Source organism: Tiliqua scincoides, chromosome 2 (genome assembly GCF_035046505.1).
Source record: "Tiliqua scincoides isolate rTilSci1 chromosome 2, rTilSci1.hap2, whole genome shotgun sequence".
NCBI classification, from domain to species: Eukaryota; Metazoa; Chordata; class Lepidosauria; order Squamata; family Scincidae; genus Tiliqua; species Tiliqua scincoides.
In genome coordinates, this window is record NC_089822.1 from 50195164 (window position 1) to 50222286 (window position 27123).

Sequence of the window (27123 nt, forward strand, 5' to 3'; positions counted from 1 at the left end):
ATGTGAGAACAAGTGCTTTTTTTTCTGGCCATCATCTGCTTAATGACATCACCCTGCCTAACAATGCCACATCCAGACCTCAGTAGCCACCATGAATGCTATTCTGCCCACTATATGAAACAGGTTTACACCCCTGAGTTAGAACAATGCATTTGGAAGTGCTAGTTTTGTGGTCTGGAATCATTGTACTACGAATAGGCAAAACGGGAAGTCTGACTAGATCACTATTGTAAAGGATGACACACAATTATTTGTTTCCATAACTTTGGATAAGCAACTACTGCACATTTGTTCTGGCAGTCTTGTACTTACCCTTTCTGCTTCTTATTTTCATAATATGTAATGCAGGGATGCTCAATAGGTGGATCGCGATCTACTGGTAGATCGCGAGGCAAAATGAGTAGATCGCAGAGTACCGACCCCCCCCTTCAGGTGCCTCTGGGAGGAAACGCTGGGAGTAAGGCCCATTGTACTCAATGGGGCTTACTCCCAGGTAAGTGTGGCTAGGATTGCAGCCTCACAGCCTAATCCTAGGCATGTCTACTCAGGAGTAAGTCCTGTTATACTCAGTGGGGCTCAAGGTACACCAACATACATTGTACACATAAATGTTATATGTTATGATGGCGCGAACATTGTAAAAAAAAACTGTGGTAGATCTCCGGGCCTTGCTGGGTTTCAAAGTAGCTCTCGAGCCAAAAAAGTGTGAGCACCCCTGATGTAGTGCTTAGCATAATAAAGTGGCATTCCATGATGTCCAACTCAAGAGAAAATATGCTGCGCACAGTAAACTTGTGGATTGTAAAGGATATGCACTGACTTGTATATACTGAATAAATACTGTATAAGCTTGTCTATATATGTTTAAATATTGTATAGCTTCTCTTGAAAGTTGTCAACGAGTTTGCATTTTCTAGATCTCCTATGCAGATGTTCCTTCTCTCTCTCCATAGAGAGGAAACACCTGATGAACGCCTCTGGCTAGCCCTGCCACTGCCACTATGGTCAGCCCCGCACACTGTTCTTTCCATGCGCAGCATTTGTCTGCAGAAGCAAGTAGTCAGTGCGGAGAGGGCATAGGGTGGGGCTAGTCATCATGTTATGGGCAAGTGTGGGGCCAGCTAGAGGAGGGTCTCACACTTTCCTTATCCATAGGGCTTCAATTTTGCGTGTATGTGGGAGTTCGTAACTGGTTATGATGTTGGCCTTTAAACAATATATATTCTAAGAGTTATTTAAGTTGAAATACCATTAAGAAGACGAAGTCAGCCCAGAAAAAAAGTTTGTTCTTTGTATGCAGGGTATATTGAGGGTCCAATTCGGTCAAATGTACCAAGCTTGCCTGAGCCACATCAACCAGCTTAATCCCACTACAATGAGATTAATTGAGCCTATATCCATACACTTTGACCATGTTGTTAAAGAACTAATAGGGAAACATAAAAAAGAACCATGAGTATAGAGGTAGCTTTGGCATTTTTGCTTTCATAGAAATGTATACATGGAACCTAAAAGTGCTTAACTTGTAGAACAAATCATTTTCATTATTGTTATTTTACACAAGAGTATTAAATTTACGTTACAGAGTAAATGGTCGTAATAATATTATGGCTAACTTCATTTTTAGAAGGATTTGTAGAGCTGCAGTGTACTGTATCACAATATAAATAAAATATTAATTTCAATCCAAATTTCATGTATAATCTTTGTAAACTATTATTAATAGAATGTCAGACTTTTCCCCTGTGGAGCAGATTGCACAGTATTTCACCTTTCATGGCTTAATTAGATGGAAAGTGAGACTTTTATTAAAGTCAAAAGATAAAGTTTAAACAGGCTGCTACTTTTATTGCATTTGTTTCTAATATAATTGTACTCTGTCTCAGCAGACACAGTGATCAAGTGTTATGAATTGGCTCAATTAAGGCTATTACCACTGTAGTGTAAATGTTAAAAGCTGTTTTTAACATTGAAATTAATAAGGCATCTTGTTCTAATGTCCATAATTTGTTTTACCTCCTAGCAGAGAAAACTGAAAACTGCTCATTTCTAATGAGGAATTTATGGTTATTATTGTCATGAAATATAGATATACATCAGAGGTTCTCCATTATTTTAAATTGTGTGTCACTTTGCAAGATCTAATGTATATTCCAACTGGCAAAACCATTGCATCTTCTCCCAGAATCCCAGCTCCCTTTTTCTAATGAGTAAAGTCCCAAACAACCTTCTTTCTCATCAGATTTTCTGTAATCTTTAGACTTGGCCTTTAGACTGGAGAAGAATCATACCTACGGAGAGCTACTGGATACTTCCTTAATACTTTCTACTCCATACTCTTGTGTTGAGGTTTTAGTGAGAGCAGTAGGAATCCTGGGCCTCACACATGGAAGGCACGACATTAACAACAGTATCCTCCAACTGAGAAAGGAAGGTGGGTCTCAAATAAGCACTCAGATCAGACCCATGGCTTTCGGAGTCTTGTCCTCAGTGTGACTGGGAAAGAAACAGTATGAAGCACAAATGTGCTACTGAACCATTGGAACAAAAATGAACAGAGTGGCCACCTTACTAAGCTTTTACAGTAAATATAACAGTTTATATTGCCTTAAATACCAAACAAGCATGCACATACAGAGACAGAGGGATAGAAAGAGAAAACATGTAAAAGGTGAGGGCAGTAGGCACTAGCATGTGAAAAATGCAGTCAGTGACTATTATTAAGTAAAGTTAAAACGCAGAGATAAGTACCATGATGATTCATGATGGTACTAATAGTAAATAGTAATGGTAAATAAAACTATCTTCCTAGTTACACTGAATTAATTCACTAAAGTAGTGGTCCCCAAACTGTAGTCATAACACACCAGTGGGTTCTCAGCCAATTACACAGGCCCACACACATTTTGCTTCTTTAAATGTTACACCAATTCCTGGGTATATTTGGGGTGCCGATTCCAAAAATGGCATCCGTTTGGCCCTATCACGTCTAGTTTTGAAGATATAGTATAGCCTCTTTAGTGAATGGTTCAAGCAGCTTCCTCATGAGGAAGCCTACACCATGGCTTCCTCATGAGGAAGCTGCTTGAACCATTCACTAATGAGGTTATACTGTATCTCCAAAAACTTGACATGATAGGGCAAATTGGATGCCATTTTTGGAAGTGGCACCCCAAATTCATATCAAACCACCATAAAGTTTGGGAAAAACTTTTCTGACCCTCAATTTTGTAGGCCTGTGTTATTGGTGGGTCACGAAGGCCCAGGACAATGGTGGTCTTACCCCTCCCACTCTTGGGGCAAAGGTTCACAAAGCCACCCCCCCTCACTTGAAGCCGTCCCCGATCTTTTCAGTGCAACGGAGCCTCGCACGACCCCCAGACTGACTGGGGAAGCATTCTGGAGTTTCCCCACAGTCTTAAACTGCACTTCCAGAAAACTGGAAGTGCAGTTTCCGACTGCGTCAGGAGCAGTGAGGCTTCTTTTGTGGTTCTATGGTCCTGCAGACTCAGTGCCCGGGGCATTTACCCCATTCACCCAGCACTAGGTCCACTGCTGGCCCAGAACTCTACGCTAACTCTTTTATCACAACCCAAGCTCTACTCTGCTGTTTTGGACCCGCTCCAGGCCTTGTCACGTTGTATTTTTGTTGCTTCAGCCAGCATAAGGCCTGAACCTCACTGCCTGCTGCTGCTCTCAGTCAGAAGCAACAAAAACAGAACACAATGAGGCCCACAGTGGGGCGAAGGTAACTGAGCAGAGACTTGGGCGACGACAAGAGTGACAGTCAGCAGTGAGTCCTGGGCTTCATGCCAGCCACAGTCTGTGGGTCACAATAGATTATCATTCTAAAAATTGGGTCGCAGTGCTAAGATGATTGGAGAGTATTGCAGTAGGAATGATGCTATTCTATGTTAGAACCTAAATGGTTGAGATCAGATTTGTGAACAATGGGACCCAATGGCCATGGAATGCGAGAGGTACCTATTCTTATCGAAAACAAAATGCATGTGAGCATTGCACAGTGTTAATTGTGGGCAGGAGGTCTGGTCTAGAGGGTAGAGCCTCTGTTTGCCTGAAGATAACATCCAAAGGTCGCCAGTTTGAGGCCACCGGCACCATGAATGGCGAGACCTTGTAGCAGCTGACAAGCCTAGCCGAGTTATGCTGAGTTATTCCACCTGCTCTTTGGCCGCTGTCAGCCTGTGTGGGAGGAAAATGGAGGCCAGAATGTGATACCAGATCATAAATGGATCCATCTGAAATGTTGTGGTTCTTGAAAGACAGAACCTTCTTCAATTGTAAAAATCCCTATTGGGATTTAGTATTGCCTGCCTATGTAAACCATCTTGAATTAAAGTCTGAGGAGAAATCTGACGACCAAGAAAGGCAGTATATAAATACCTGTATTATTATTATTATTATTATTTGAATGCAACAATAAGTAACAATACAGTCTTCCTGGCTGAACTGGAAAAAGATTTTACAAAGACACGTAACCCCTCTGCCATCCAGTCTGCAATTCTTGTCATTCTCCTTGCAATGTTTCTCATAAACTGTGCTGGACTAGAGAAACATCTTTTCCCAGTTCAGCCATTCCTACCTCAATACTCTCCAATCATCTTAGCACTGCAACCCAATTTTTAGAATGACAATCTATTGCGACGCACAGACTGTGGCTGGCATGAAACCCGGGACTCACTGCTGGCTGTCACTCTTGTCGTTGCCTAAGTCTCTGCTCAGCTGTCTTCGGCTCCATTTTGCCCCCCCGCCCGCCGGGAATGGCTTTGAAGGGAGGGGCCGCTCGCCCACCTCCTTGCCAGGCTGAGTGCTCCTCCCCCCCTCCAGCTACACCACCGCCAAGTATGGAAGTGCTGATTTATATCTGTATTTATTTTAAAACATTTCTACCCCACCTTTCTTTATTACAAAGGCAACCCAAGATGGCACACAATAAGATAAAACCAAATAAAACAACAAAGAGAATAAACTCATTAAAAAGCCATCACAGCTGAAAAACCGCAACAAAATAACTCCACCACCACTGCCAAACATCACCTCTCTCTGAACCCCAAACAGAAAAAAGCAGGATATACGTCATCTTCCAAAGGAGTGTAGGTTTGTGGGTTAACTGGGACTCCATGGATATAACATTCCACAAAGTTGGTGTCACCATCAAGCAAACCCTGATCCTAGTTGGTGCCTGCTGTGCCTCTGCAGGCAAGGGCATTCTGAGCAACACCCAAGATCCAAGCTGGCAACAGTGGTTGGTCAGGTGTGGTTGAGGACCCATCAGAGGACCCAAATGGTCAGGCCAATGCCTGAGGGCCCAATCCTATGGTCCACACTGCGCCTCCACGGTGCGGACCACAGTTGCAAAAGTGCTGGAAAGCATGTTTGCAGAGCTTACCTCCGGCTGGAGGTGGCTTGGCTCCGGCCGGCGCTGAGCCACCGCCCAGCGGGTACCCGCGTTCCGCAGCACCGCCGGGCTGCGGAACGGCAAATGGGGTGGGGATGGGGGCGATCCGGGGAGGGAGGAGGCCAGCGTGACACGGGGAGGGGGCGGGGAGGGGGGCATGCCAGAGGCGTGCCTGGGGGCGGGCGGGAGGAGGATCCGAGGAGCTCTGCTCTGCAGGATCCCAGGCGCTCGTGGAGGCTGTGTGCCTTACACGAGTGCCTTTACTTTAGTGGCACCCTTTGGGCACTGCTAAAGAGAGTAGCCCCATTGCGGGGCTGCCTCCCTTACCTGGGGGAAGGGGACTAACATCCCCTACTCCTGAGGTGCCTCCCGCAGTAGCGTGGGAGGCGCTGGATTTGATGGCAGCCCTTGTGGTGCTGCCGAGCGGGGGCGCCCTGGGCAGCTCAGGATTGGGCTGCCCTTTAGAATTGGGCTGCCCACACTCAGTTTCTATGGCACATGGGGCCTAGTGCTCTATCAGGGGGCAGGCCAGTTCAGGGCTGTGTCTCAGGGTGCCCAGCAACCCGGCATCAGCATTGCCTAAGATTCTGACCAGAGCATATGGGGAGGCACATATGGGAAGAGGCCATACAATATGATACGATTATACAATTTTGAGCTAAGCAAATGTGTCATGAAATATTTTTTTTCCAGTAATACAAACTAATCTGATTTCTTTTCCTATTTTGCCAGTGCCGTGCCCCTTCATGAATAAGTTATGGTAACTCTTTGGATTTTGTTTTATTGTTATTTCCAGGGTGCTGGTTGCACTGCACTGGTGGTAGCTGTGGTTGCAAGGAAATTAGAACTTACCAAAGCTGAAAAACATGTGCATAATTTCATGATGGATACCCAGCTAACTAAAAGAGTAAGTTATATATGATGACTTTTGTTTTCTGTAAGGAAAAGGGGATGTTTATGTTCAATTTTGCTATCTGACCTTAGCTACTTCTAGGGATTGATCTTGCAAGTCGGTTTGTTGGGTCAGTAATGTCAGAATTTGGTCAATTTTTGAGTAGGATACTCTTGAAAACCTATGTAGGTTGAGATTATTTCCCAGACATCCCAACTCAGCCCACTCTGTGCCTCAAACTGCCAATGATCTCCTCCAATCTGCCCTGCCGCTATCCCACCTGCTCCAGCAGTGGTTCAGCAGCCCACTGATGCCAGCCTGGGACTCCTTGGTTCCACCAGTAGCAAGCTTGGTGCCATTAGTACCAGGCTGCCCACTGCCAGAGCAGCTCATACGATGTAAGCCCCAATAGGATTGGGCCATCAGGTTGTAATCATACACCCACTTACCAGGGAGTAAAGCCCTATTGAACTTAATGGATCTTACTTTTGAGTAGACATGCATTGGCTTGCAATGTCAGATACATGTGTTGGGACTTACCAGCTTAGTCTACCTGGTTGTCCAACAATAGAAATACTCCTCTCCAGAAATGTATTGGCAAATATATAATTTGTAAGAAGAGTGATGATCTGGTAAAAACTGACTGTTTATTCGTGCAGTTGAGATTAAATAGCCTTTGGGCTAGAGGGGTGTCCAAACATTTTGGCAGGAGGGCCACATCATCTTTCTGGCACTGTGTCGGGAGCCAGGGAAAAAAAGGAATTAATTACATTTCAAATTTGAATAAATTTACATAAATGAATTTATTAGAGATGGAATGTATATGAATGAATAAAGGTCTTGCAATAGCTCATGGCCTATAAAAGGCCTTGCACAAAGCAAGGCCAGCCTTTCCTTTGTTGCCACTGCTGCATCACAGACGTGAAACAGCAAGTAGTGGAGGGAACCCTCGACCCACAGCTCAGGTGAGAGGTTGAACAGTCGTCCTGCTGAGAGCAGTTGTGTTGGACCAGCATGGGCTCCAGCAAATCTCTGAAGGGCCAGAGGCTCATTGGAGACTGGGGGCACCCCGCGGGCTGGATTGGGAGCTCCTGAGGGCTGCAAGTGGCCCCCAGACCAGGATTTGGGCACCCCTGGACTAGAGGAATGAAAAGTTCATTTTTATGTATATGGCACTCCAGTTATATTTCTTATCATATACAGTTACTTTTCTTTGCAAAAGCATATAGGGCATGTTGTGCCTGACCAGTCCTCCAAGTATATTTCTTCTTCCCTATGAAGCAAAATGCTCCACGATAACACAAGAGAAAGGAAAAGTTTTGCATGTGAAGGAAGGAGTGGGTAGGTCGGCTTTAGCAGCAGAGCTACTGAATCGCAGTCATAAATGTATCAAACTCTTGGTTCCCAGGTGTTGGGTATGGGTAGTTGATAAAGGGCATGCCAAGCAAAGGCACAGAATAAGGTTTGGTGTGCTGTAACTACTTCTGCTTTCTGTAGCAGCTGTTTTCAGAAGCAGCCATTCCTGTAAATATTTATGGCAGACAGCATGTACCCGAGAGGACTCCAAAAAGATATAGTGCCTATTTTAGTTAGCCCAGTGTTTTCTTTTGTTAAACAGGTGAAAAATGCAGCTGCCAATGTACTCAGGGAAACATGGTTAATTTATAAAAACACAAAGCTGGTAAAAAAGATAGACCATGCAAAAGTAAGGAAGCATCAGCGCAAATTCTTGCAAGCTATTCACCAGTAAGTACAATTTTGGTTTGTCTTTTTTTCTTCCTTATTATGGATACCGGGGTAACCTGGCAGGTTCAGGTTCTGACATGGATATTTTATTTCCGCTGATGTAATCAGCTGTCCAGAACTCAATTTCAGCTTGATTCTATCTGTTTTACTTTCTGGATAAAACTATATCAGTGTCTGGATGCATAACTAAATCACTAACATTAAAGGGGGGCGAAGGAAGCTGATAATTATTCTCTACACACATTTTAATTGGAGTCATAAACAAATTCAGAAGCTTTTAAAATGTTGTCTCCCCTTTGAAGTACGTTTTCATTACTTCTGAATGTGGCTTGTAATAACTTTGCTGGCTTCTCTACGTTTCTCACATCCCTACTCTCTGTCTCTCTAGATATGATCTATCCTCCTTATTCAGATACTTAGCTTTTATGTAAAGGTGAACCTTGCCATCACTTATAGAACATTTACTCCATCCCCATGATTGAACAGAAATATTCTCAATTATTGTGGTTTTCTGGTAGGTTTTATAATAATAAGTTTAGTAGAGCTTTCCAAATATTTGGATTATTATAACCCAGGATTATACTATAGCATGCCAGTTCCCATCATAATTGTCAAGTTAGTATTGTCATCATTTCATATTAAAATGAGTTAGCACACTTGGGATGGAATCATGATTTCGCCAGGTCAGGCAGTGGTTGAGCCCATAGGATTCAATGGAACTTACTTCTAAGTAGATGTGGGCAGGATTGAGCTGTAGTAGTTACTTGTATTTCTTTCCTACTCTCGTCTTTTGCCACTTTGCATGTAACATGTGAAGTGATTGTGGATATTCTTTGTGTAGAAATCTATGTTCAGGGCCTCTGAGGTTCATGATTGCAGAGAGGTTAAGTGGACTCTGGGGAAGATTTTTTTTTTTGGCACCTGTGACCCTGACCCTCCTCCATCCTTCCTGGATAAAGCATCCCAGCTGCATTGGCAACTGGGATGTGCTTCAGGGCATTTGGGAGCTGCGTGGGTTATTCCCATGGGTTATATGGGAATCGCTTGGTTCCTGTAGAGTAGGTCCACCCCTAGACACTGTCAAAGGCTGGATGGCAACCTTTCTTGGGATCCCATTTAATGTTGGGGTCCTGGGGAATTATCCCTGGTAGCCCCACTCTTTCCATGGCCCTGCTGATGCTCCTTGACCTCATTTTGGTGAGGGTGGAATTGTAATTTACAAATGGAAAAGGTATTTCTCAATTGTCCCATTCTTCTTCTTTTGCTATTGGTTTGAGCATATTTTATGGCTGTAGGATTATTTCCTTTCCTGCATCAGAGTAGTACTTGAGAAGGCTCACAGCCCAGTCCTATCCACACTTTCCTGGGAGTAAGCCCCATTAACACTAATGGAACTTACTTCTAAGTAGACACGCATAGGATTGGGCTGTCAATCATTAATGTTTACATAGCACGTTCAAGTTGTAAAAAGAAAATTCACAAAGAATATTAATTCATTTCTTCAAAGTTGTCCGTTTTAGTGCTGCTACCTGTTGTAAACCGGACCATAGAAAAAGACCTGTGATTCCACAAAAATTAGGATTTTCCTTTAAAAAAAGGAAATATTGTGGTCCACAGCACATATTTTTAATCTGCTTTTATTTTGTTACATTCTCTTGTACAGTTTAGAGAGTAGGATCTTTATGTGTGAATTACAGACCTAATAAACGTTGACAGAATTCACATATTGTAATATTTATTCACATGGTAGTCTAAGGGTGCAAACTTGTACCCGTTCACAAGGCAAAAATATACTTTTTTAAAGGCATGAAAAGACAATCCTAGGAAATTCCAATCCTGATTGGAACAATGGTCTATGAGATGGAGATCAACTCTTGCCCCACACCCCACTTTTGTTTTTGTTTTTGTTTACCCATCCAGGTTTTTTCCCCCCAAGTGTCTTTTTCTTGTAAGTAACTTCATTGAGGACTAACTCCCCCCCCCCCCAGAAAATACTTGGGGACAACAGTCTTCAACAGGAAAATGTCACGCAGGAAAAAGTTGAACTCACCCTCCTCATACACAATTGTCCCAGTCAGGACTGGGGCTTCTTGTGACTGATTTGTTGAAAGAAGAGTGCTTCTGATTGGAAGCATACAGAGGGTCCCCATTATAAGTTTCCCCGTTATATATTTCCCCTACTTCAGTGATTCTCAAAATGGTGGGTTGCAACCCACCAGTTCGTGCAAAGGTTCCCCCCTCCCTTTAAGGGGTGGGGAAGGGGAGAGGCAGGGAAGCAAGGGATTGTGTCCTTATGGGGTGGACGAGGGGGGTGCTTTTGACTTATGTTAGGTAGGTAGGGCTGCAGCAGGCTGCAGGAGGTGTGGGGAGCCCTCCACAGCGCTCCCTGAGGCTTGGAACGTTCAGAAAAAATGGGCGCAAAGCACCTGTTTTGCAGGAGGTGCTTTGCGCCTGCTATTACCAAACATTCCATGCCTCAGGGAGCGCTGTGCAGGGCTCCCCGCACCTCTTGAAGCCTGCTGCCGCCCTACCCTCATAAGTGAAAAGCACCCCCCCTTACCTACCATATGGATGTAATCCTGGGGATTGCGTCGCTGCTCTAGCCCCTCCCCCACAAAAATTTATTGAGGGAGTAAAACTCCATCAGAGTTTGAGAAACACTGCCCTACTTTAACAGCCCAATTCTATGCATGTCTACTCAGAACTACAGTCCCATTAGAGCCAATGGGGCTTACTCCCAGGAAAGTGTGGATAGGATTGGGCTGTCTGTCCTTAAATTTTTGAGGAACTGATGTAATTCCCCAAACCAATATCCTTTACTACCATAGCCCTGCCTGCGTGCCTTTCTTTCTCCTCGAAGGTCTTAAAGCAGGGTCTCTAAACTTTTCAGCTGAAGGGCCACATCAAATATCTGGCACAGTGTTGAGAGCTGGGGGAAAAAATTAAATGTAAAATTTAAATAAATACATTAGAGATGAAACTTTGATGAATGAATGAATGAATGAATGAATGAATGAATGAATGAATGGGCTCAAATGTCCAGGATTTCTCCAAGCACCAATACTGCCCAAGAAATAAAGCACACACTTAAATGGACCCCCATTCCCCCACTCCACAAGCACAACTCCGGTTGTGTTTGGTCAACTGGGCCAGAGGCTCTTAGGGGATTAGAGGCTAGCCACCGGCCAGATAGAGGCTCGCCAGGGGCTGCATCTGGCCCCAGGGCCAGAATTTGGAGATCCTTGTCTTAAAGGGACATCTCTGGCTATTTAAAGCTGTCTTGCCTGCATTCTCTTCCTTCTCCTCCCTCCAAGCTCTTAAAGAAACATCAGTATTTATTACAGTATTGCAGTGCTGTCAGTTTTGGCATTGTTGTTGTCACTTAATTGAAGTGATAGGGAGAGTGACACCCCAACCCCAGCCCACTTTACTTACCTATATCCCTCAGCATCCAGCACTGCCACTCACTTCTTCTAATGGCTGCAGAGGAAGTGCTGGGTTCCAACATTTCCTCCACCAGCCACTAGAGGAGGAAGAGGAGGCAGCTTTGATATTAGTTGCCAAGGGAAAGAGTAAGCCCCCCTCACCTCTGCTCACGTCATGTATCTTTCCACCTCGGCATCTAGCACTACTGCCACTATTTCCATTAATGGCCACAGAAGAAATACTGGACTTCTAGTATTCCTTCCACTGGCCATTAGAGAAGGAGAAGGAGGTGGTGGCAGGAATGGTGGCAGCACTGGAGGCTGCAGGAGAGAGGTAAACCCTCACCAACCTTGTCTCAGTATTCACTGCTGCTGTCACCACCTCCTTCTCTAATGACTGGCAGAGGGAATGTTGGTTGCTCATTAGAAGATGTGGTGGTTGCAGTTGAGGGGCAGAGGTCAGCCCCCAGAGGCCAAGGGAGAAAAGTAAGTGAAGCAGGCAGAAGGACTTACTTCTTTCCCTCAGCATACAGGGCTGTCCTTTCCTCTAATGGCTGTGGAGGGAATACTGGGCTCCCAGCATTTCTTCCACCAGCCATTAGAAGGCAAGGAGGAAGCAGCGGTGGCACGGAATGCTGAAAGAGACCTAAGCCCCTTCCAAGCTGTTCTCCCATATAGGCTGTTTCACTATAAGTTCAAGCTTTCCAGTCCCTAACACCAATTTGTAAAGGGGGCTCTCTGTTCCTTTTAACAGAGAAACATCTGGTTTAGCCTTACTTCTGAGTGAATGCCCTCTGATTGGGCTGCAAATTATGGAGACCTCCACAGTGAGGTATCTCATGAACAGTCTTTGTGGTTTACCATCTCATTTCTCACCCTAGTGAAATCAATCTCAAAAATAGGCACCAAGATGCCATCTGAAAAGCACAGAACATGACTACTAAATACCATGAAGTGGTTCTCATTTTTATATAGAATATGTGACTTTAGCTTTGTTTACTAACCTTGCCTTCTAGGTGCTTCCTGCCTCGGGTATTCTGAAATTTTGAAAATATGTTTGAATCTGCTTATTTTATTTGGTAGGGCTTTCTTCTCAAAATAAGTGATGCAGCTTTACACCATTAATCCCCAAAGTGCCGCATAAGGTTGCAGATCATTGCTCTGCATCTCCTATTGAATAAGGGACTCAATAAAGCCATTCCCATAGTGGTCATCTTTCCTTGTTATGCAGCGTCAGGCTTCTGTTTTACTGCTGAGTTTTCCTTTGTGCTGTATTGCTTAACCTCTGAGCTAAATGGATGGGTTAAATTATATCTTAGCAAAATTGTTCAGCACCCCATGTCTGGGTCGAGGCAGATCCTCTTACTAGCTTCAGAATACGTATTTTTTCATTTGTAATTGAGGCCAGTGTAGTCTCCTTGTGAAGGAATATTGCAGATAATTCAAATTTCCATATTTTTCTTTAACTTCTCCTATATTTTATAGAGCAATTGAAGAGTCAGCCCAATCCTATGCATGCCTACTCAGAAATAAGTTCCATTAATGTCAATGGGGCTTACTCCCAGGAAAGTGTGGATAGGATTGGGCTGTTAGTTAGGAAGAAATAAAGGTCAAATCTATGTAGATTCTGCATACAGATCTCTGGGTCTCTTAGCTTTAAATGTTGAGAATCTTGTCCATGTTTTGTGGACATAAATACTTGTGAGCAAAGATGGGATGGAAGCTAAAGCCTTTAGATGCAACTGTTCTCACTTTGTTTGTTTGTTTGCACCAAGACTGTATGAGAAGATGCTGATCAGTATTAGGCATGTGGTTCAGAAACTGTAGTGATACAAGCTGATATGATTGCAAAACGCTGTACCAGAGTTGTTTGCAACCTTGGTTAATCACCGACCCACAGAATGCTATGGGGAAATGTGTGAACAGCAGCTGCATAATGGAGCCCACTGTGCTCACCTGAAGACTGCCCCTTGTGTTGATTTGTTTTAGTCTATATTACAGTTTCTTTTCTTTTGTTTTGTCTTTTTATTTCGACAATGAAAATAGAGCTCGGAAGTAAGTTGTGTGAGCTGTGCCTTTCAAATCTGCAGAATTTACCACTGTCTGCATGCAACAATTGGATCCTTTTGTGAATTTCAATAGTCTGGTTGCTACTGTGGAACTGCGATCCAAAGTCATGAATTTCTTCTGTGATAAGTGAAGTTCAGAAGGAAGGAATCGGCGTATCAATATTTCTTAATTTACAGAGAAAGATCTGGCCAGTCTCATTTTCAATCTGACTGTTGCAGCTAAGAAATTACAAATTTCGTTTCCCTTTTCTAATTTTTCTAAAAAAAATGTTTCCCTTTTCTAATTTATATCTGACACTTAGATAGACTTCTGAAGAACACCAATAGATGTCTGTATCATCATACATTTGCAGGAGAACTTACTAGCACAAAAGCTATTTTACAAATGAGCAAGTGGATTATCTGCAAACAGACGATAACCTGCAATGCTATAAAAATGAAATATTTGGATTTAGTCTTAATGTTTTAAAGGCTTGGGAAATTAAAGTCTTTGTCTGGAGCCAGAAAAATCATCTGATATGTGCAAGAGAGCAGACCCAGAAAATGGATCCATATGTGGAAATCCTGTGTCTCCATATGGGTCACCATTTCTGGCTCTGTCTGCAAAGGTAATCTAAATGTCATATTTATCACTATTCAGAAAAGATTTTTATGTGCAGTTTGCACTTGATGGAAAAGTTTAAATAATAAACATTTACTATTATCCTTTTCTATGATTGCCAAATGCTTGCCCTTTAAACCAATGCTATTTTTGATGACAGCACTCTAAAAGTGCATATGGGAGAAGGAAGGAAGTTCTGAGTCCAAAATGTCACCAACTAACTTTCTCTCTTCCAAGAATAATTGATGACCCAGTTATAATATGCTCCCAGGTGTGTGAACAGACACATCTGCGTGTCTAAAGAACCTGTGAATGTGTCCAAACCAGCACTTTTATTGCACTTCATTTTAGTGTTGTCCCTTACAATCTTGCATTACAATCCGTATGTGATGCCTATACGTATGGTTCTTCTCCTCCTGAAATTATGCGCTTGTTCTCCTATGACACAAGTGCACACAGTAAGACAGCATTTGTGTGACTGCCACTATATGCTCATTCATGCCCCAAAAATGTGTATGCACTGTGCTGAAAAAGAGAGGGGCTTTAGGTGGAACCATAAAGCAGCTAAGTACTGGAAGTGTGGTGGAACCAGGCTTAGCTTCTAACAGAAATTATTACAAGAAATCTACAAGTTATGTATGGTATAAGGGTGCAACAATGTAAATTCAGGATTAACACATCTTTTAAAAATAAAAGGGCTCTAATGTGTACGAGGATTAGAACAAAGCCCTAGAAAGAAGGGCAATGAGCTACGAACTTTCGTGTGAAAAAAAATGGTGCACGAAACATTGACAAATCACAGGATGTGTTATGTATTAAAGCCCAAATCTTAATCAACTTTCCAGCACTGGCACAGCTGTGCCAAGGGGGCATGCACTACATCCTGCAGTTGGGTGGCACTCACAGAGGCCTCCTCAAAGTAAGGGAATGTTTGTTCCCTTACCTCAGAGTTGCATTGCCCTTATGTTGGTGCTGCAAAGTGGGTTAGGATTGTGCCCTCAATTACAGTTTTAATAATTAGATTGCACAAAAAAGCTGCTGGTTTAGAAACACAAACTGTTCATGAGCTTTGTGATCATATGTTGATAGAGTAATATCATAAGGGAGACAAATATCCAGCAGTTCATTGTGATCTTCTGTTGTTAAAACCACAGAGTATCCTTATCTGCAAGAACTCCACATTTACGTCACTAGTGAGAACTATTCTATGTGTTCAAGAGGATACCTGTAGAGCTCTCTCGTCCATTAAAATGAATGGAAAAGCCTAGTTGCCCTGGAGCTCTGTGTGCTCACACGTTAGTAATATCATCTGGTTTGGAAATTTTATGCTTTGGAAAATGTACTTTTAAAAGAAACAAACCAATAGCCACTTATATCTGTTTGGTCATTCACAATTTGGAACAGAACTATTTCTACTATGGGCATTAAAAATGAGAAACTTTTTGGTTCTCATGTATTGTGAATACTGAGAATAAAGGACAGCCAGACTCTAACAGCCCAGTCCAATGTATCTCTGCACAAAATAATGTAGTAGAGGCACCAACGTAGCTTCCGCTGTATCTCACAAGGGAGTTTTGGCACGTTGTGGCTTCCTCAGGTTTAGGCAACATGTGCCCCTTGTGCCTGGGTAAGCCTGCAGCCATTATGGGTCACCTTGGATTTGTGCCAGCTCAAATTTGGCATTTACCCCATTGACCCTATTCCACATTAACCAGTGAAGGTTGATCAGGCCTGGGGTTAGGATTTGGCACGTGTCACTGCTGCCAAACCTGCTCCCTTCCTGGGCCTACTCTGCCCTCCTCCCTGCCCCATCCCATCCTTGTTCCTCCCACCTCTCACCCCATTCCACTCCTCCCCATCTCCTTTCCATTGCCATATCATTATATGTGGCAGCATGTGTCCTTGGTCCACTGTTGCAGGCTTGGCTGCTCCCTGCTTGTGGTGGTGGCCAGGCCATATCTGCTGGTATAGTCTCTTTAGCGACAGCTGTAAAGGGGTTTACGCTGCCAGAATGTTCCTTCCCCCTTTGGGGGGGAAAGGCCCCTTTGGATTGGGCTGTCAGTGCAATATAGTGGACATGAACTTCTAAACAAAGTCTTACACATTTGCTTATTACAAAGCAAAATAATGCATCTTGTTTTCTCTTCTTTTACTGTGCTCAGCTAATTACCATGAACAGAATTACGTAGGCATCAGGGGAAGAATATACCCATGAGTCTCTTTTATAGTATACATATATGATACTTCTGAGTGTTCTAGTTTAATCAGTGACAGATAAACAGCCCGGCTAAACCAATTAAGAAGACTGTTTTGTGCATGCACATTTTAAAAATTAATGGTCTTAAATTCCAAGTCAACACCATTAAGGACAGTAAAACTAATATATTAACAAGGATGTTCTTTATTTAGCTGCTGGTCAGATAAAAGCTTTTAAAAATTAACAAGGAACTCACTTATCACTGTATTTTCATCAGGTTCAGACACCTCCTAACCCAATCCATTTCAAACTGAAGAGGGCTTATACCTGTATCTAATCATGTAGGCATAAGGAAAAGTATTAATTACGGAGACAAGAATAATAGGATTGAATTGTTGTTCATCATTTCCTATGCCTACTTGCCAGGATACTGGAGCTTTAAGGAATGTTTTGGCTTTTCTTTCATACACTATGAATAAATCCTTACCTCCCACTTTGAATTCAGCGTTACCCATGGCAATTAGTAGTCTCGGGGACATCACATTTTCTTGCTCTTTCTTTTTTGCGGTGTTAAGGAAGCATGCTTTTCATTGTACTAGACACATAACCAGTTATGACTGTACACAAAGTATTCAAGACATTGTCCATGCAGTTATCTGTTTAGATGCATGCTGTATACAAGTTTTGTGAGCTGGCAAAGACAGTTCTCTGACGTAGATTTCCATTTTTTAGATTAAGAAGTGTTAAAATGGAACAGAGGAAACTCAACGATCAGGCAAACACTTTGGTGGACTTGGCAAAGGTTAGTATGTCAATGGGCCACAGTGTGGTTCTTTGTAAATTGATAATCTCAGTGGTTTAGTGTTGAAAGGTGATTCAAAACATAACAAGAACTACAATCACATTTACAGAATTATTAGAATTGAAATGCCTTCATCTGATGTTGGTGAAGCCTATTAGATATTGAATGAGTTGTGTTAAGAAATGTTCATGAACATTCTAAGTTATAGAGAAAGAAACACTTGCAAAACAATGTGTTCACAAATAGTGTAGTTTCTGCAAGGAAAGTGAATGGTTAGTTTGGTTGGGGAAAAACATCACATGTCGCCCATTGGATAGGAGGAGCTGTGTGAAGCAGATGAAGCGACAGAGAACAGAAAATCAGATTTTGAGGAAATGGCATCACTAGGGGAATGCGGACCATGCTGGGTAACATCCTACTGACCAAAATTGTGAAAATCTTGGTATTTTCAAAAAAAACCCATCACATTATATATCATTCGATGGGTATTTTTATGCAGAATGCGAGGAAACAAACCACGCTGAAATATTTTTATTCTGTCAAACATTCTATCAAACAAGCAAAACAACTAGAAAAGGAAAACACAACTGCCATATGTAACAAAAAGTGGATTTTCTTATCTCAAAACTGACCAGGGAGACTGATGGTTCCAAGAGCCAGTGAAGTATAATGACACTGCAGGGAATCAATAAGGTGTTAGTATGGGTCCTCTCTCATTTCCATGTATAAGAACTAAGGCTAGTACTCTTATTCAGTTTTGTGAGTGTCATCAAGTTGGCCACTAGTTTTTTGTTGGTTACTGATTTGTTGGGTGACCTGCACTGTTATATATTTAAATAAATAAAGTAAATGGGGGTTACACCAACCCTAGTGTAACCTACTAATGCACCAACCTACTGCATTAAGGCTGTGTGCATGATACTGTAATTGATTCTGTATGGTCTGGTATAGGAAGAGGTCCATCATGGGGGTATCAAAATGAGCACTCATACTGGGCGATGCAAACCCTAGTGACGTCTCTGCTTGGAGGAGTCCCAAGAGATAGTGATGTTAAGAGGCAGGGATCCCAGATGAACTGGAAGGAAAGGAATAGAACAGATGTTGCTGGGGAAACAGGAAACCAAAGAACTAAAGAAAGATTGAGGTCTGAGAAAAGGATAGAGAACACAGGGAAAACAAGAATGGTCAGACATTAGAACAGGGAACCAGCACAGGAAAAGCTGTATCTAATGAAATTCTATCAGCTATACAATTTTTAAAGAACTTTGAGCACTAGTCAAAGGCCAACAGCTATCCAAGGGCCCACTTGTCTGGGTCAACTCCTGAATTCTCAGTACCATTGGCAGCACTCAATGTGCCATTAAAGAGAAGGTGGGGTGCCAGGAAGGCCTTACTGCAGGGCTTCTCCTTAGGGCCCCCAGCAGCCTGGCACTGGATTTGGTCATTACTAACTCATCTTGGGATACAACTTTTGGGATGCTGTCCACTTTCTGATCTGATATCACTGTGCTGCCATTTCCTGTTACTATGCAAGATTTCTAGAAATGAGTAAAATAAAAATTTGACATGGTGCAGAAAAGCCATCTTGTCTTATGCATCCACCCTTTCCTTCTTCTTTCAGACCCAAAACATCATGTATGATATGATTTCTGACTTAAATGAAAGAAGTGAAGACTTTGAGAAGAGGATTGTTACTCTAGAAACAAAACTGGAAACATTAATTGGTAGCATTCAAGCTCTCCCTGGACTGATTAGCCAAACAATCAGCCAGCAACAAAGGGAATTCCTTGAAGCTCAGATACAAAACTATGATAAGCATGTTACCTATAGTGTGGAGCGATCGAGGTCCTTATCTCGGAGAAGGAGGTCCTCCTCCACGGCACCACCCACTTCATCAGAGAGTAGCTAGAAGAGAATCAGTTAACTACAAAATAAAGACTGTTTTGCCATCATATGGTCAATATTTTAGCTTTTATTGTAAAGCCTTATGGTTCTAATCAGTGTTATCTGGGTTCTGATGTCAGAATTCTGGAAACCTGAACACAATGTTTTAGGCCAAAATGAGTGAAAACTCTTTTTTTCCTTTCAGATGCACAGTGAATGCACCTATTATTGCTATATAGATTGTTCCTCCTGTAATTTCACTAACTTTTTATTCATGCACTTCCAACAAAATTTACTACTACAATATACAATATAATAAAAGGGTTAATTTCTGCACAGGGTTGTGCTTGGTCACTTTAACATTCCTAATTCTTAATATCCGTATTCACGGCAAGGGCAGGGAGAACTTTTGCCTTCATATCCTGACTTGTGGGCTTCCCAGAGTAGTTCAACACTGTGAAAAGTAGAGTGCTGGATTAGTTGTGCCTTTGGTCAGCTCCTGCAGGGCTCCTTTGTTTTATGTGAATGCTAAAAATCCTTTTGTTATGAGAAAGCTGGGTTCATTCTGTATCACAATCTGATATCCTTTCAGATATCCTCTGTGGAGGAACAGAGAGGTTAAGGACAAGTTCATGTAGCAGACTGGCTCAAATTTTAAGGTTTGTTGGCTGCTGTCCTGTGCTCATTTTCTCGCAGTTAGTCTAGCTGACCAAAATGGGATCACACATGCATAACCTGGTGCACAAGTCCAGTCTATTTTCACAATCGCTGGGCTATGTATCTGCAAGTTCACCGGGAGTGTAAATGTTCATGTTCAATGTGCCAGCAAGGGGGCAACCCTGACAAGTAGTAAGAGCTGTTGCACCAACAGCTGACCTCCTTACTTCCAAGCTTGAAATGTCTGTCTGTGGTATTCTCTTCTAGACTGTGATGAATGCCCTCTTGTCAAATACAGAGGGAGGTATAATACAGTCCTTCAAATCCTTTCAGAATCTTGACAGTGTATTTGGAGAGGATATATTCATATATTCAAATTCCCATTGACCAAAGATGTCTTGATAATTAAGTACTATACAGGTTGAGCCTTGTTTTTCAGGAGGGTTCTGTTCCCAGAACAAACCTGGATGGCAAAAATCACACTAAAACAAATCAATTTAAAAAACAAAGTCCCTTCGTCCCTTTGTGATTTAAAAACAGCCTTGCAGACCTTTGTGATGTTAAGCCAGAGTCATTAGGCAGACAATCCATCAATCAGTCTCTCTCCAGGCCAGCCAGAGACCTCTCCCTTCACTCAGAGCAAAGTGATCTTTCAGGTGCTCAGGGGGAAGGAAGGGGTCACTTTGCCTTGGAATGAAGTTGGAGAGAGAATGATTAATAGATTGTCAGCCACCTGCCCCTCCCCCCCATTAAGGAAGGCTATTGTTAAAGGACTTGCTGTGATTTTAAAGGGGTGCATTTTTTCCCTTCTCCAGGGATTGGCACATGCCTTCTCATTTGCAGTGACCATTCGTGTTGAGTCAAATCTGTGTATAAAAATTCTGTGTATAACAAGGTTGGACCTGTATTGTATATCTATGTACGTTTATGAAATCCTAAACTCTTCTTTCCACTACAGTTGACTGGCTGGAGAGTTAGAACAGACAAAAGGAAATATTTCTTTACCCTACCCTCATGTAATTAATCTGTGGAACTCCTTACTACAGGATGTTGTGGTGGACCTAACCTACATGCCCTTGAAAGGGGACTGGACAGATTTACAGAGGAAAAGTCCATCACAGGTTACAAGCCATGGTGACAATATGCAGCCTCTGGGTTTTAGAGGCATCCTATCTGAATGCTAGATGCAAGGGAGTGGCAACAGGATACAGGTATCTTGTTGTCTTGTGTACTCCCTGAGGCATCTGGTGGGCTACTGCGAGATACAGGAAGCTGGACTAGATGGACCTTTGGCATGATCCAGCAGGGCTCTTCTTATGCTCTTATGTTCTCATTTTTTGAAGGGCATTTGTATTTCATTATTGGTGTGAGCTGACCAGTGGTAAATTTTGAAAGTGCCGAAACTCATCATGACACACAGGCCCTATATCATAGCCATGCCCCGTTAAGACTACAACAAACAAGAGACACTGACTTTAAATGTCTTCATGAGAGAGTTTTCCTCTCCTGTCATTTATTTCTGCTTCATAAAAGATCTAGGTCATTTCATTCCCAACTCTTGGAGTGGGAGGGGATTGCAATAATTTTGGAAAGTATAACCATTGAAAAATGGGATTCTTATTATGTTCTTATAGCCTTCTGTTTGTCCATAATTCTCAGTATCTGCACACAGTGTTCCCCAGTCCAGTCAGGTAAATAAGATTGCAAAAGTTGTATTTATATTCTCATATAGACACCTGGAAATGTCTGTTCTCTTTAGGCATATGCTGATTCCCTGAAAGTCCTGCCTAAACAGAACAGATTTGCCTGTATGCATCTAGTTATGGCCATGTTTGGAGCTCCATACATTTCATATCCTGAAAATAAATGCTGCTGAATATAAGGTCCTCTCTCTTTGATGAAAGAGATTGATGAAAGGAGTAGAAATAATGTATCCCAGCCTTGACCCAACTATACAACTCTAGAAATGCCCAATGAGACTCTGGAGTCCATTGCAGTCATTTTTCTCCCCTTTGGTCATTTTGAATCACTTCTGTGTTTAACCCACATACATCTACACTAAGTGCACTAGTCCCGTGCTGGAGGTTTGTCTGGAAGCTGGAATGTAGGGAACTCGAAACGGTTGCATATTTCTGCCCCAGCTACTGCACCTGTGCAAAAGCACCACAATGGACAGATTGCATCTGCACAAAAACAACAATGCAGCCATCTATTACCCTGCCATCCATAACTTTCATGTTCATAACTCGGAGAGCCAGTGTACTAACACCTTGCCCAATGCATACAATAAAATTCAGAAAGGGAAAATCTCACTAAATTTCCAGGTAGGAAGACAAGGAATGCCCTTTACAGTTGTTTCCAGTCCTTTTTAATAGAATTTTTTTTTCCTTCCTTTTTTGGTCTTTTTAGAGACTGGAAGATGACTTTGTATAGGTCAGATTTTTCAGTGCAGAAACGGAGGGGGGGTGTTCACGTTGGTACTCTTCAGTTTACAACATAGGTTTGAAAAAGTAAGGACAAATCTAGAGATCCCATAGGGTAATAGCTGCTAGAAGATCACCTACCAAGTAATAGAGCTGAATTTATAGGCACTTCTTTGTTCTACTTGCTAACCATGCATTCTTTTCCCTGCTATGCATCTTTGCTCAGAAATAAGTTCAATTATAGTCAATAGAACTTACTCCCAGGTAAGTGCAGAAGGGATTGCAGTCTTATGACCCAATTCCAATAGGCCCTTTATGGTGGTTGCAAAGCATGGCACCATTCAGTGTGGCCTGGCCACCACCACAAGCAGCAAGAGGCCAGGTCCATGTGCCAGTGGAAGGGAAGGAGCCCCAACACCAGTAAGTCAGTGGGGGGGGCAGGAGGGAGGCAGCTTTCCAGTGCCTACAGGATATGCACAGTTCCTCTGGATGCCGTGGTTTGGGCTGTAAAGATGGCACGGTCTGGGAACCAGAGATTATTCTGCTGATCTTTAATAAAGAAATGTGTTGCTTTCCTCTTGAAAGCAAAAGTTCCTCTTGAGGAGGCAACTGGCCACTATTTGTGACTTGGAATAGTCTTTTTTAAGAGCCCGTTGAAGTGTAACTTTCAGAAATGATGAGCATTTATAACACTGACTGATATTAACAAATACCAGTTCTTGGATGTGTAATGTAAAGCCAGGGCATATTGAAACATTCAGCATTGAGTCAGCCATGGTTTCTTTCAGGGCTTGTTTTCTCCTCTCTTTTTTTTCATCATCCTTCATCTGTGCAGTCAAACAAAGGGGGACCAAATCCTAAAACAGTCAGGAATAATGTGTAAAGCCATATGTCATACTCTACTAGGTTCATCTGCAGCATATGTTTTATTTTCACAGTTTTCCCCAAATTAATCCAACTGTTTTCCAAATGACTTTCATTTGTTTCTGCCTTCGTTGTGATCTGGGATTCTTAGACCCATTTTTATCCACAGATAATTTTATCCATAAATTTTATCCATAACATTTTGTTCATAAAAACTCTCAGTTCCCTCTTACTAAAGAAAGTGAGATGGTTTTTTTAGATTCATACTTCAGTGCTGTTTTCCTCTACTGAATCTGTCACAAGGGTTCAAACTACCATCTTAATATTTTATACATTAAGCATTTACAAAACTAATAAATATCCCCATGAAAGAATCAGGTTTCAGAGGCTTCTTTATTTTCAGACTGATGAAGGATGTTTCCTTATTGAAATCTTTGCTTCCTAATTATTCTTTCACTCATACATTCCTGTTTTTAATGTTATTTTTTTTTTTCTTCAGCTGATGCCCTGCTTTGGGTCCCTCCACTTGTGGAGTTAGGAAGCAGCTACCAGGGATGGGACCTTCTCTGTAACAATGCCTTGTACAATTTGGAATTGCTTCTACAAACAGACTACCTGGACCCTTGTTCTACGCCCCAGGTAAAAGCAGTTTTATTTACTTGAGATTTTGGTAGGATTTAACCATGGATAGTTTTAAGAGTGCTGCTTATTCTCTTGGTTTTATGTTTGAGATGGTTTTTGTTAGACTTAAGCCATATTCCTGTGCACGTTTACCTGGGTGTAAGCCTCACTGAACACCATCAGATATAATTCCACAGTAAACCGGCAAGGGATTTTGTTGTTAATTATTTTCTATCTTCCCCTGGGGGCTGGGGATAAGAATAGGCCCTCGGTTTGGCTGTACTTGTCGTAAGAGGCGACTAAACAGCCACCGGGTAGATGGGACTCGTCAGCCTGGGAAGGCAGCTCATCTGAGAGAAGGAAAACTCTGATCCCAAACCTCCACTGCCTTGTGGCTACATCCAGTTATGGAAAAGGCTTCAGGAGTCAACCTTGAGGCAAAATCCGGAGCCGGAGTCCCTGAGGCAGTTCATGGCTGAACACAGTCACGTTCTGGCAACTCCTGCGACGCCGCTGGAACCAACCGTATTGGCCTCTGCCTTTCCATTGGACCATTCCAGCGACGTGGAGAGGGGGGATTTGCTGCATGGGAAACAGTCTATCCTCCACACCTACTTTACCCAGGCTTCACGCACTGGAGAGGACACTCTGTTCCAGAACCACCATTCAGAGCGTGACACCATAGTCTTCTGAGACTGAAGGATGCCAACAAAGTATTTTCTATCAGTGGTTCTCAGACTCCTGTGCAGAGTTTGCAGAGCACTAAGTCTTTGCGGGGGTGGGGAGGGAAGGCAGTAGCATGGTCCTCAGGATCACACCACTGCTGGAATCTGAGGGACTTTTTCTTCAACTCACCCCCCTTGCACCAGCCTCCTGAAGGTGCTTGGAGCCCTGTGGAGCCCCATGGAGCCCTCTGCAGGGCTTCCCGCATGTTCAAAAAATGCAGTCGCGACCCACTTCCAGTTTCTCAATTGCAACCCACATCACATTTTTTTAACATTCTGAGAGGCAGGGAGTCCTGCAGAGGGCTCCACAGGGCTCCCCAAACACCCAGGTGGCTGGCACAAGGTGGGTGAGTTGAAGAAAAAGCCATTCAGTCCCTGGCAATGGCACGATCCTGAGGATAGTGCCGCTGCCTTCCCCCCACCTCGCCCTTTAAGGGGAAAGGGTCAGTGAACTGGTGCGTCGCAACCCACCAGTTTGAGAACCACTGCAGTAGGACATGAGACACCATGGCCAGGTCTGAGCAAACCAGGTATGGTCATAGCTGGCAAATCAGCCAAAGCTGTGCAAAGGCTTCCCTAGCCACAGCCACCACCTGGGAATCCAGGAGCAGCTGCTCATATGACTCAGGATTCAGCATTATCGGTCCTGTGTGGGTAAAAAAGATGGCTGCCACCATGAGGTGGTAGTGCATTAGAGCAGTGTTTCTCAACATATGTTGTCCACTGTACCACTTCACATGGTCCACCTATTAGAAGTACCACTGGAAGTAACTGGTGATGACATCACTGCCAGTTACGATTGGGTTAGGAGGTCAGATGCGACACATCAAACACCAGTAAGAGGCTTGGAGTGGATGGGAGGGCTTTTTTTCCAAAGCATGCTTTGGAGACTCCTACCGCTGTTTATTGTGTCACGTTCCCAGTCTCACTGCCAGGCATCCAGGGTTCTTGTATCACCAGACACTACCTCAAGTACCACCGGTGGTACCTGTACTACTAGTTGAGAAATACTGCATTAGAGTTCCCACTGCTTCTAACAGAGGCAATGGCAAAGAAGTGGTTGCAAATAACTTTTTGAATTGACTGCCCTGTCCAAAAACAAAACAAAACAAAAAAAACAAGTAGGTATAAATGAGATTCCAGAAACAGCTGCCCCACTCATTCCATAGGCTAGTTGTTTGGACCTCATTCTCTGTGGCAGCAGTTCTCAAACTGTCAGGGAGAGTTTGAGCCGTGGTAAGTGTGTGCACGGGCAGGGGGAAGACAGCAACACGATCCACTGAATCATGCCGCTTTGGAGGGACACAGGAGCTTGCTGCTACTTACAGAGCCTGCAGCAGCCTCCCAGGGATGTGGGGAGCCCCCACGCCAGCCTCTGCAACGTTTCCCATGCTGCGGAGACCCTCAAAATGGCAATTGCGACCACTTCCAGTTTTGCGTTTGCAGAACCGGAAGTGGTTGCGATTGTGATTTTTACTGACTCTGCAGTGTGGGGAGCCCTGGCGTTGATAAGTGGCAGCAAGCCCCTGCACCTCTCCAAAGTGGCGCAATCCAGTGGATTGTGTCACTGCCTTCCCCCCCTCCCCACCCCTTAAGGGAGCGAAAGCCAAGGCTCTCCAGCTGGGATGTCGCCAGTTTGAGAACCTCTGCTCTGTGGGTTCCATTCATTCTGAAAATGAATGCACGCCCCTAACTTGCATGAACGGTGAGTTGTGGGTGTTTCTGTTTTCATAAAAGGTCACTGCTAGAGCATTGAAGGAACTGATTGTCAGGTACACATCATCCCTACTTCATTTCTCCCATCTCTGCCCATGCCTCGAAACAGTGACACAATATTCTTCACCATTGACTGCTGCCAAGTGATTCTGTGTTGCCTTCACCCAAGGATAGATGTCATCCAATGCATACCAATAGGAAGGAGTAAAATTAAGAAATTTGAGGCTTCTGGACCATACTACGCCATGCCTGTGGAGAAAAAAGTATTTGGGCAGGTGTTCAAAAGAGTCAGCAGGAGAGGCAACTAGTACCTCTTGAAAGAATCAATACCTCCCACTACTGATTACTGTCCCTCACTGCAACAATGCAGCTATTCTGAAGATGTACAAAAAAAAAACAAACCCTGAACAGTATCTAGCTACCTCGTCCTTTCATAAAAGTTGCAAAAGTGGCATGCACTGGAAATAAATTAGATCTCTAAAATATATTTTTAGAGCATCCTTGTAGTCTGTCTTTTAAATCTCTGTAAGTAATTCTTTAAATTCATTGTATATGTCTCTCTTCCCTTTCAAAAGCTTGTTCTGAACAAGAATTGATCTTTGTAGAGCCTGCTGGCCCAGAAAAGAGGTTACAGATGACATCTTCCAGCTCCTTAAGGATCCATGAACAATACAACATCCTTGAGACAGGAGCAGAAAATGGGTTTCTCTTCAGAACTGGACAAGAACACAGATAAGAAAAATGAAAATTTGGGAAATTTCGGACTGGATGGTACAACAGATTTCAGTTGTGAAATCTGTGCCTGTTCAATGTTTAACTGAAGCTGTTGGGAAGAGGTAAGGTTTGTATTTTGGCTTTATCAGAAGATAAAACTCCTCACCACCAAGGTATCAATGTGAGAGCCAGGCCATTCTTAATTACCAGATATTAGTGTCTGTAACCTCACAGCTCTTGAGTTAAAGTATTAAGGTGAAAGTGCACAGACTATTTTCAGCAATGCAGACTATCTGGAAGTACATAATTAATGAGAAATAAGATGAAAGTAAGATCAAAGGACTGAAATTACATCAAGACACATGTGG

The 27123-nt window shown here is 43.0% G+C and overlaps 1 protein-coding gene across 2 annotated transcripts in view; it reads left to right on the plus strand.

The window, feature by feature from the left end:
* Window positions 1-19312, plus strand: part of KCNN2 (potassium calcium-activated channel subfamily N member 2) — a 97855-nt gene extending 78543 nt beyond the window's left edge. For both annotated transcript variants that reach the window (XM_066614281.1, XM_066614282.1), the window contains exons 6-9: window positions 6216-6326; window positions 7930-8057; window positions 17082-17151; window positions 18773-19312. In XM_066614281.1, coding sequence (XP_066470378.1) covers window positions 6216-6326; window positions 7930-8057; window positions 17082-17151; window positions 18773-19060 — 597 coding nt within the window. In that variant the 3' untranslated portion in view covers window positions 19061-19312. The remainder of the gene's footprint in view (window positions 1-6215; window positions 6327-7929; window positions 8058-17081; window positions 17152-18772) is intronic.
* Window positions 19313-27123: the final 7811 nt, after the last annotated feature.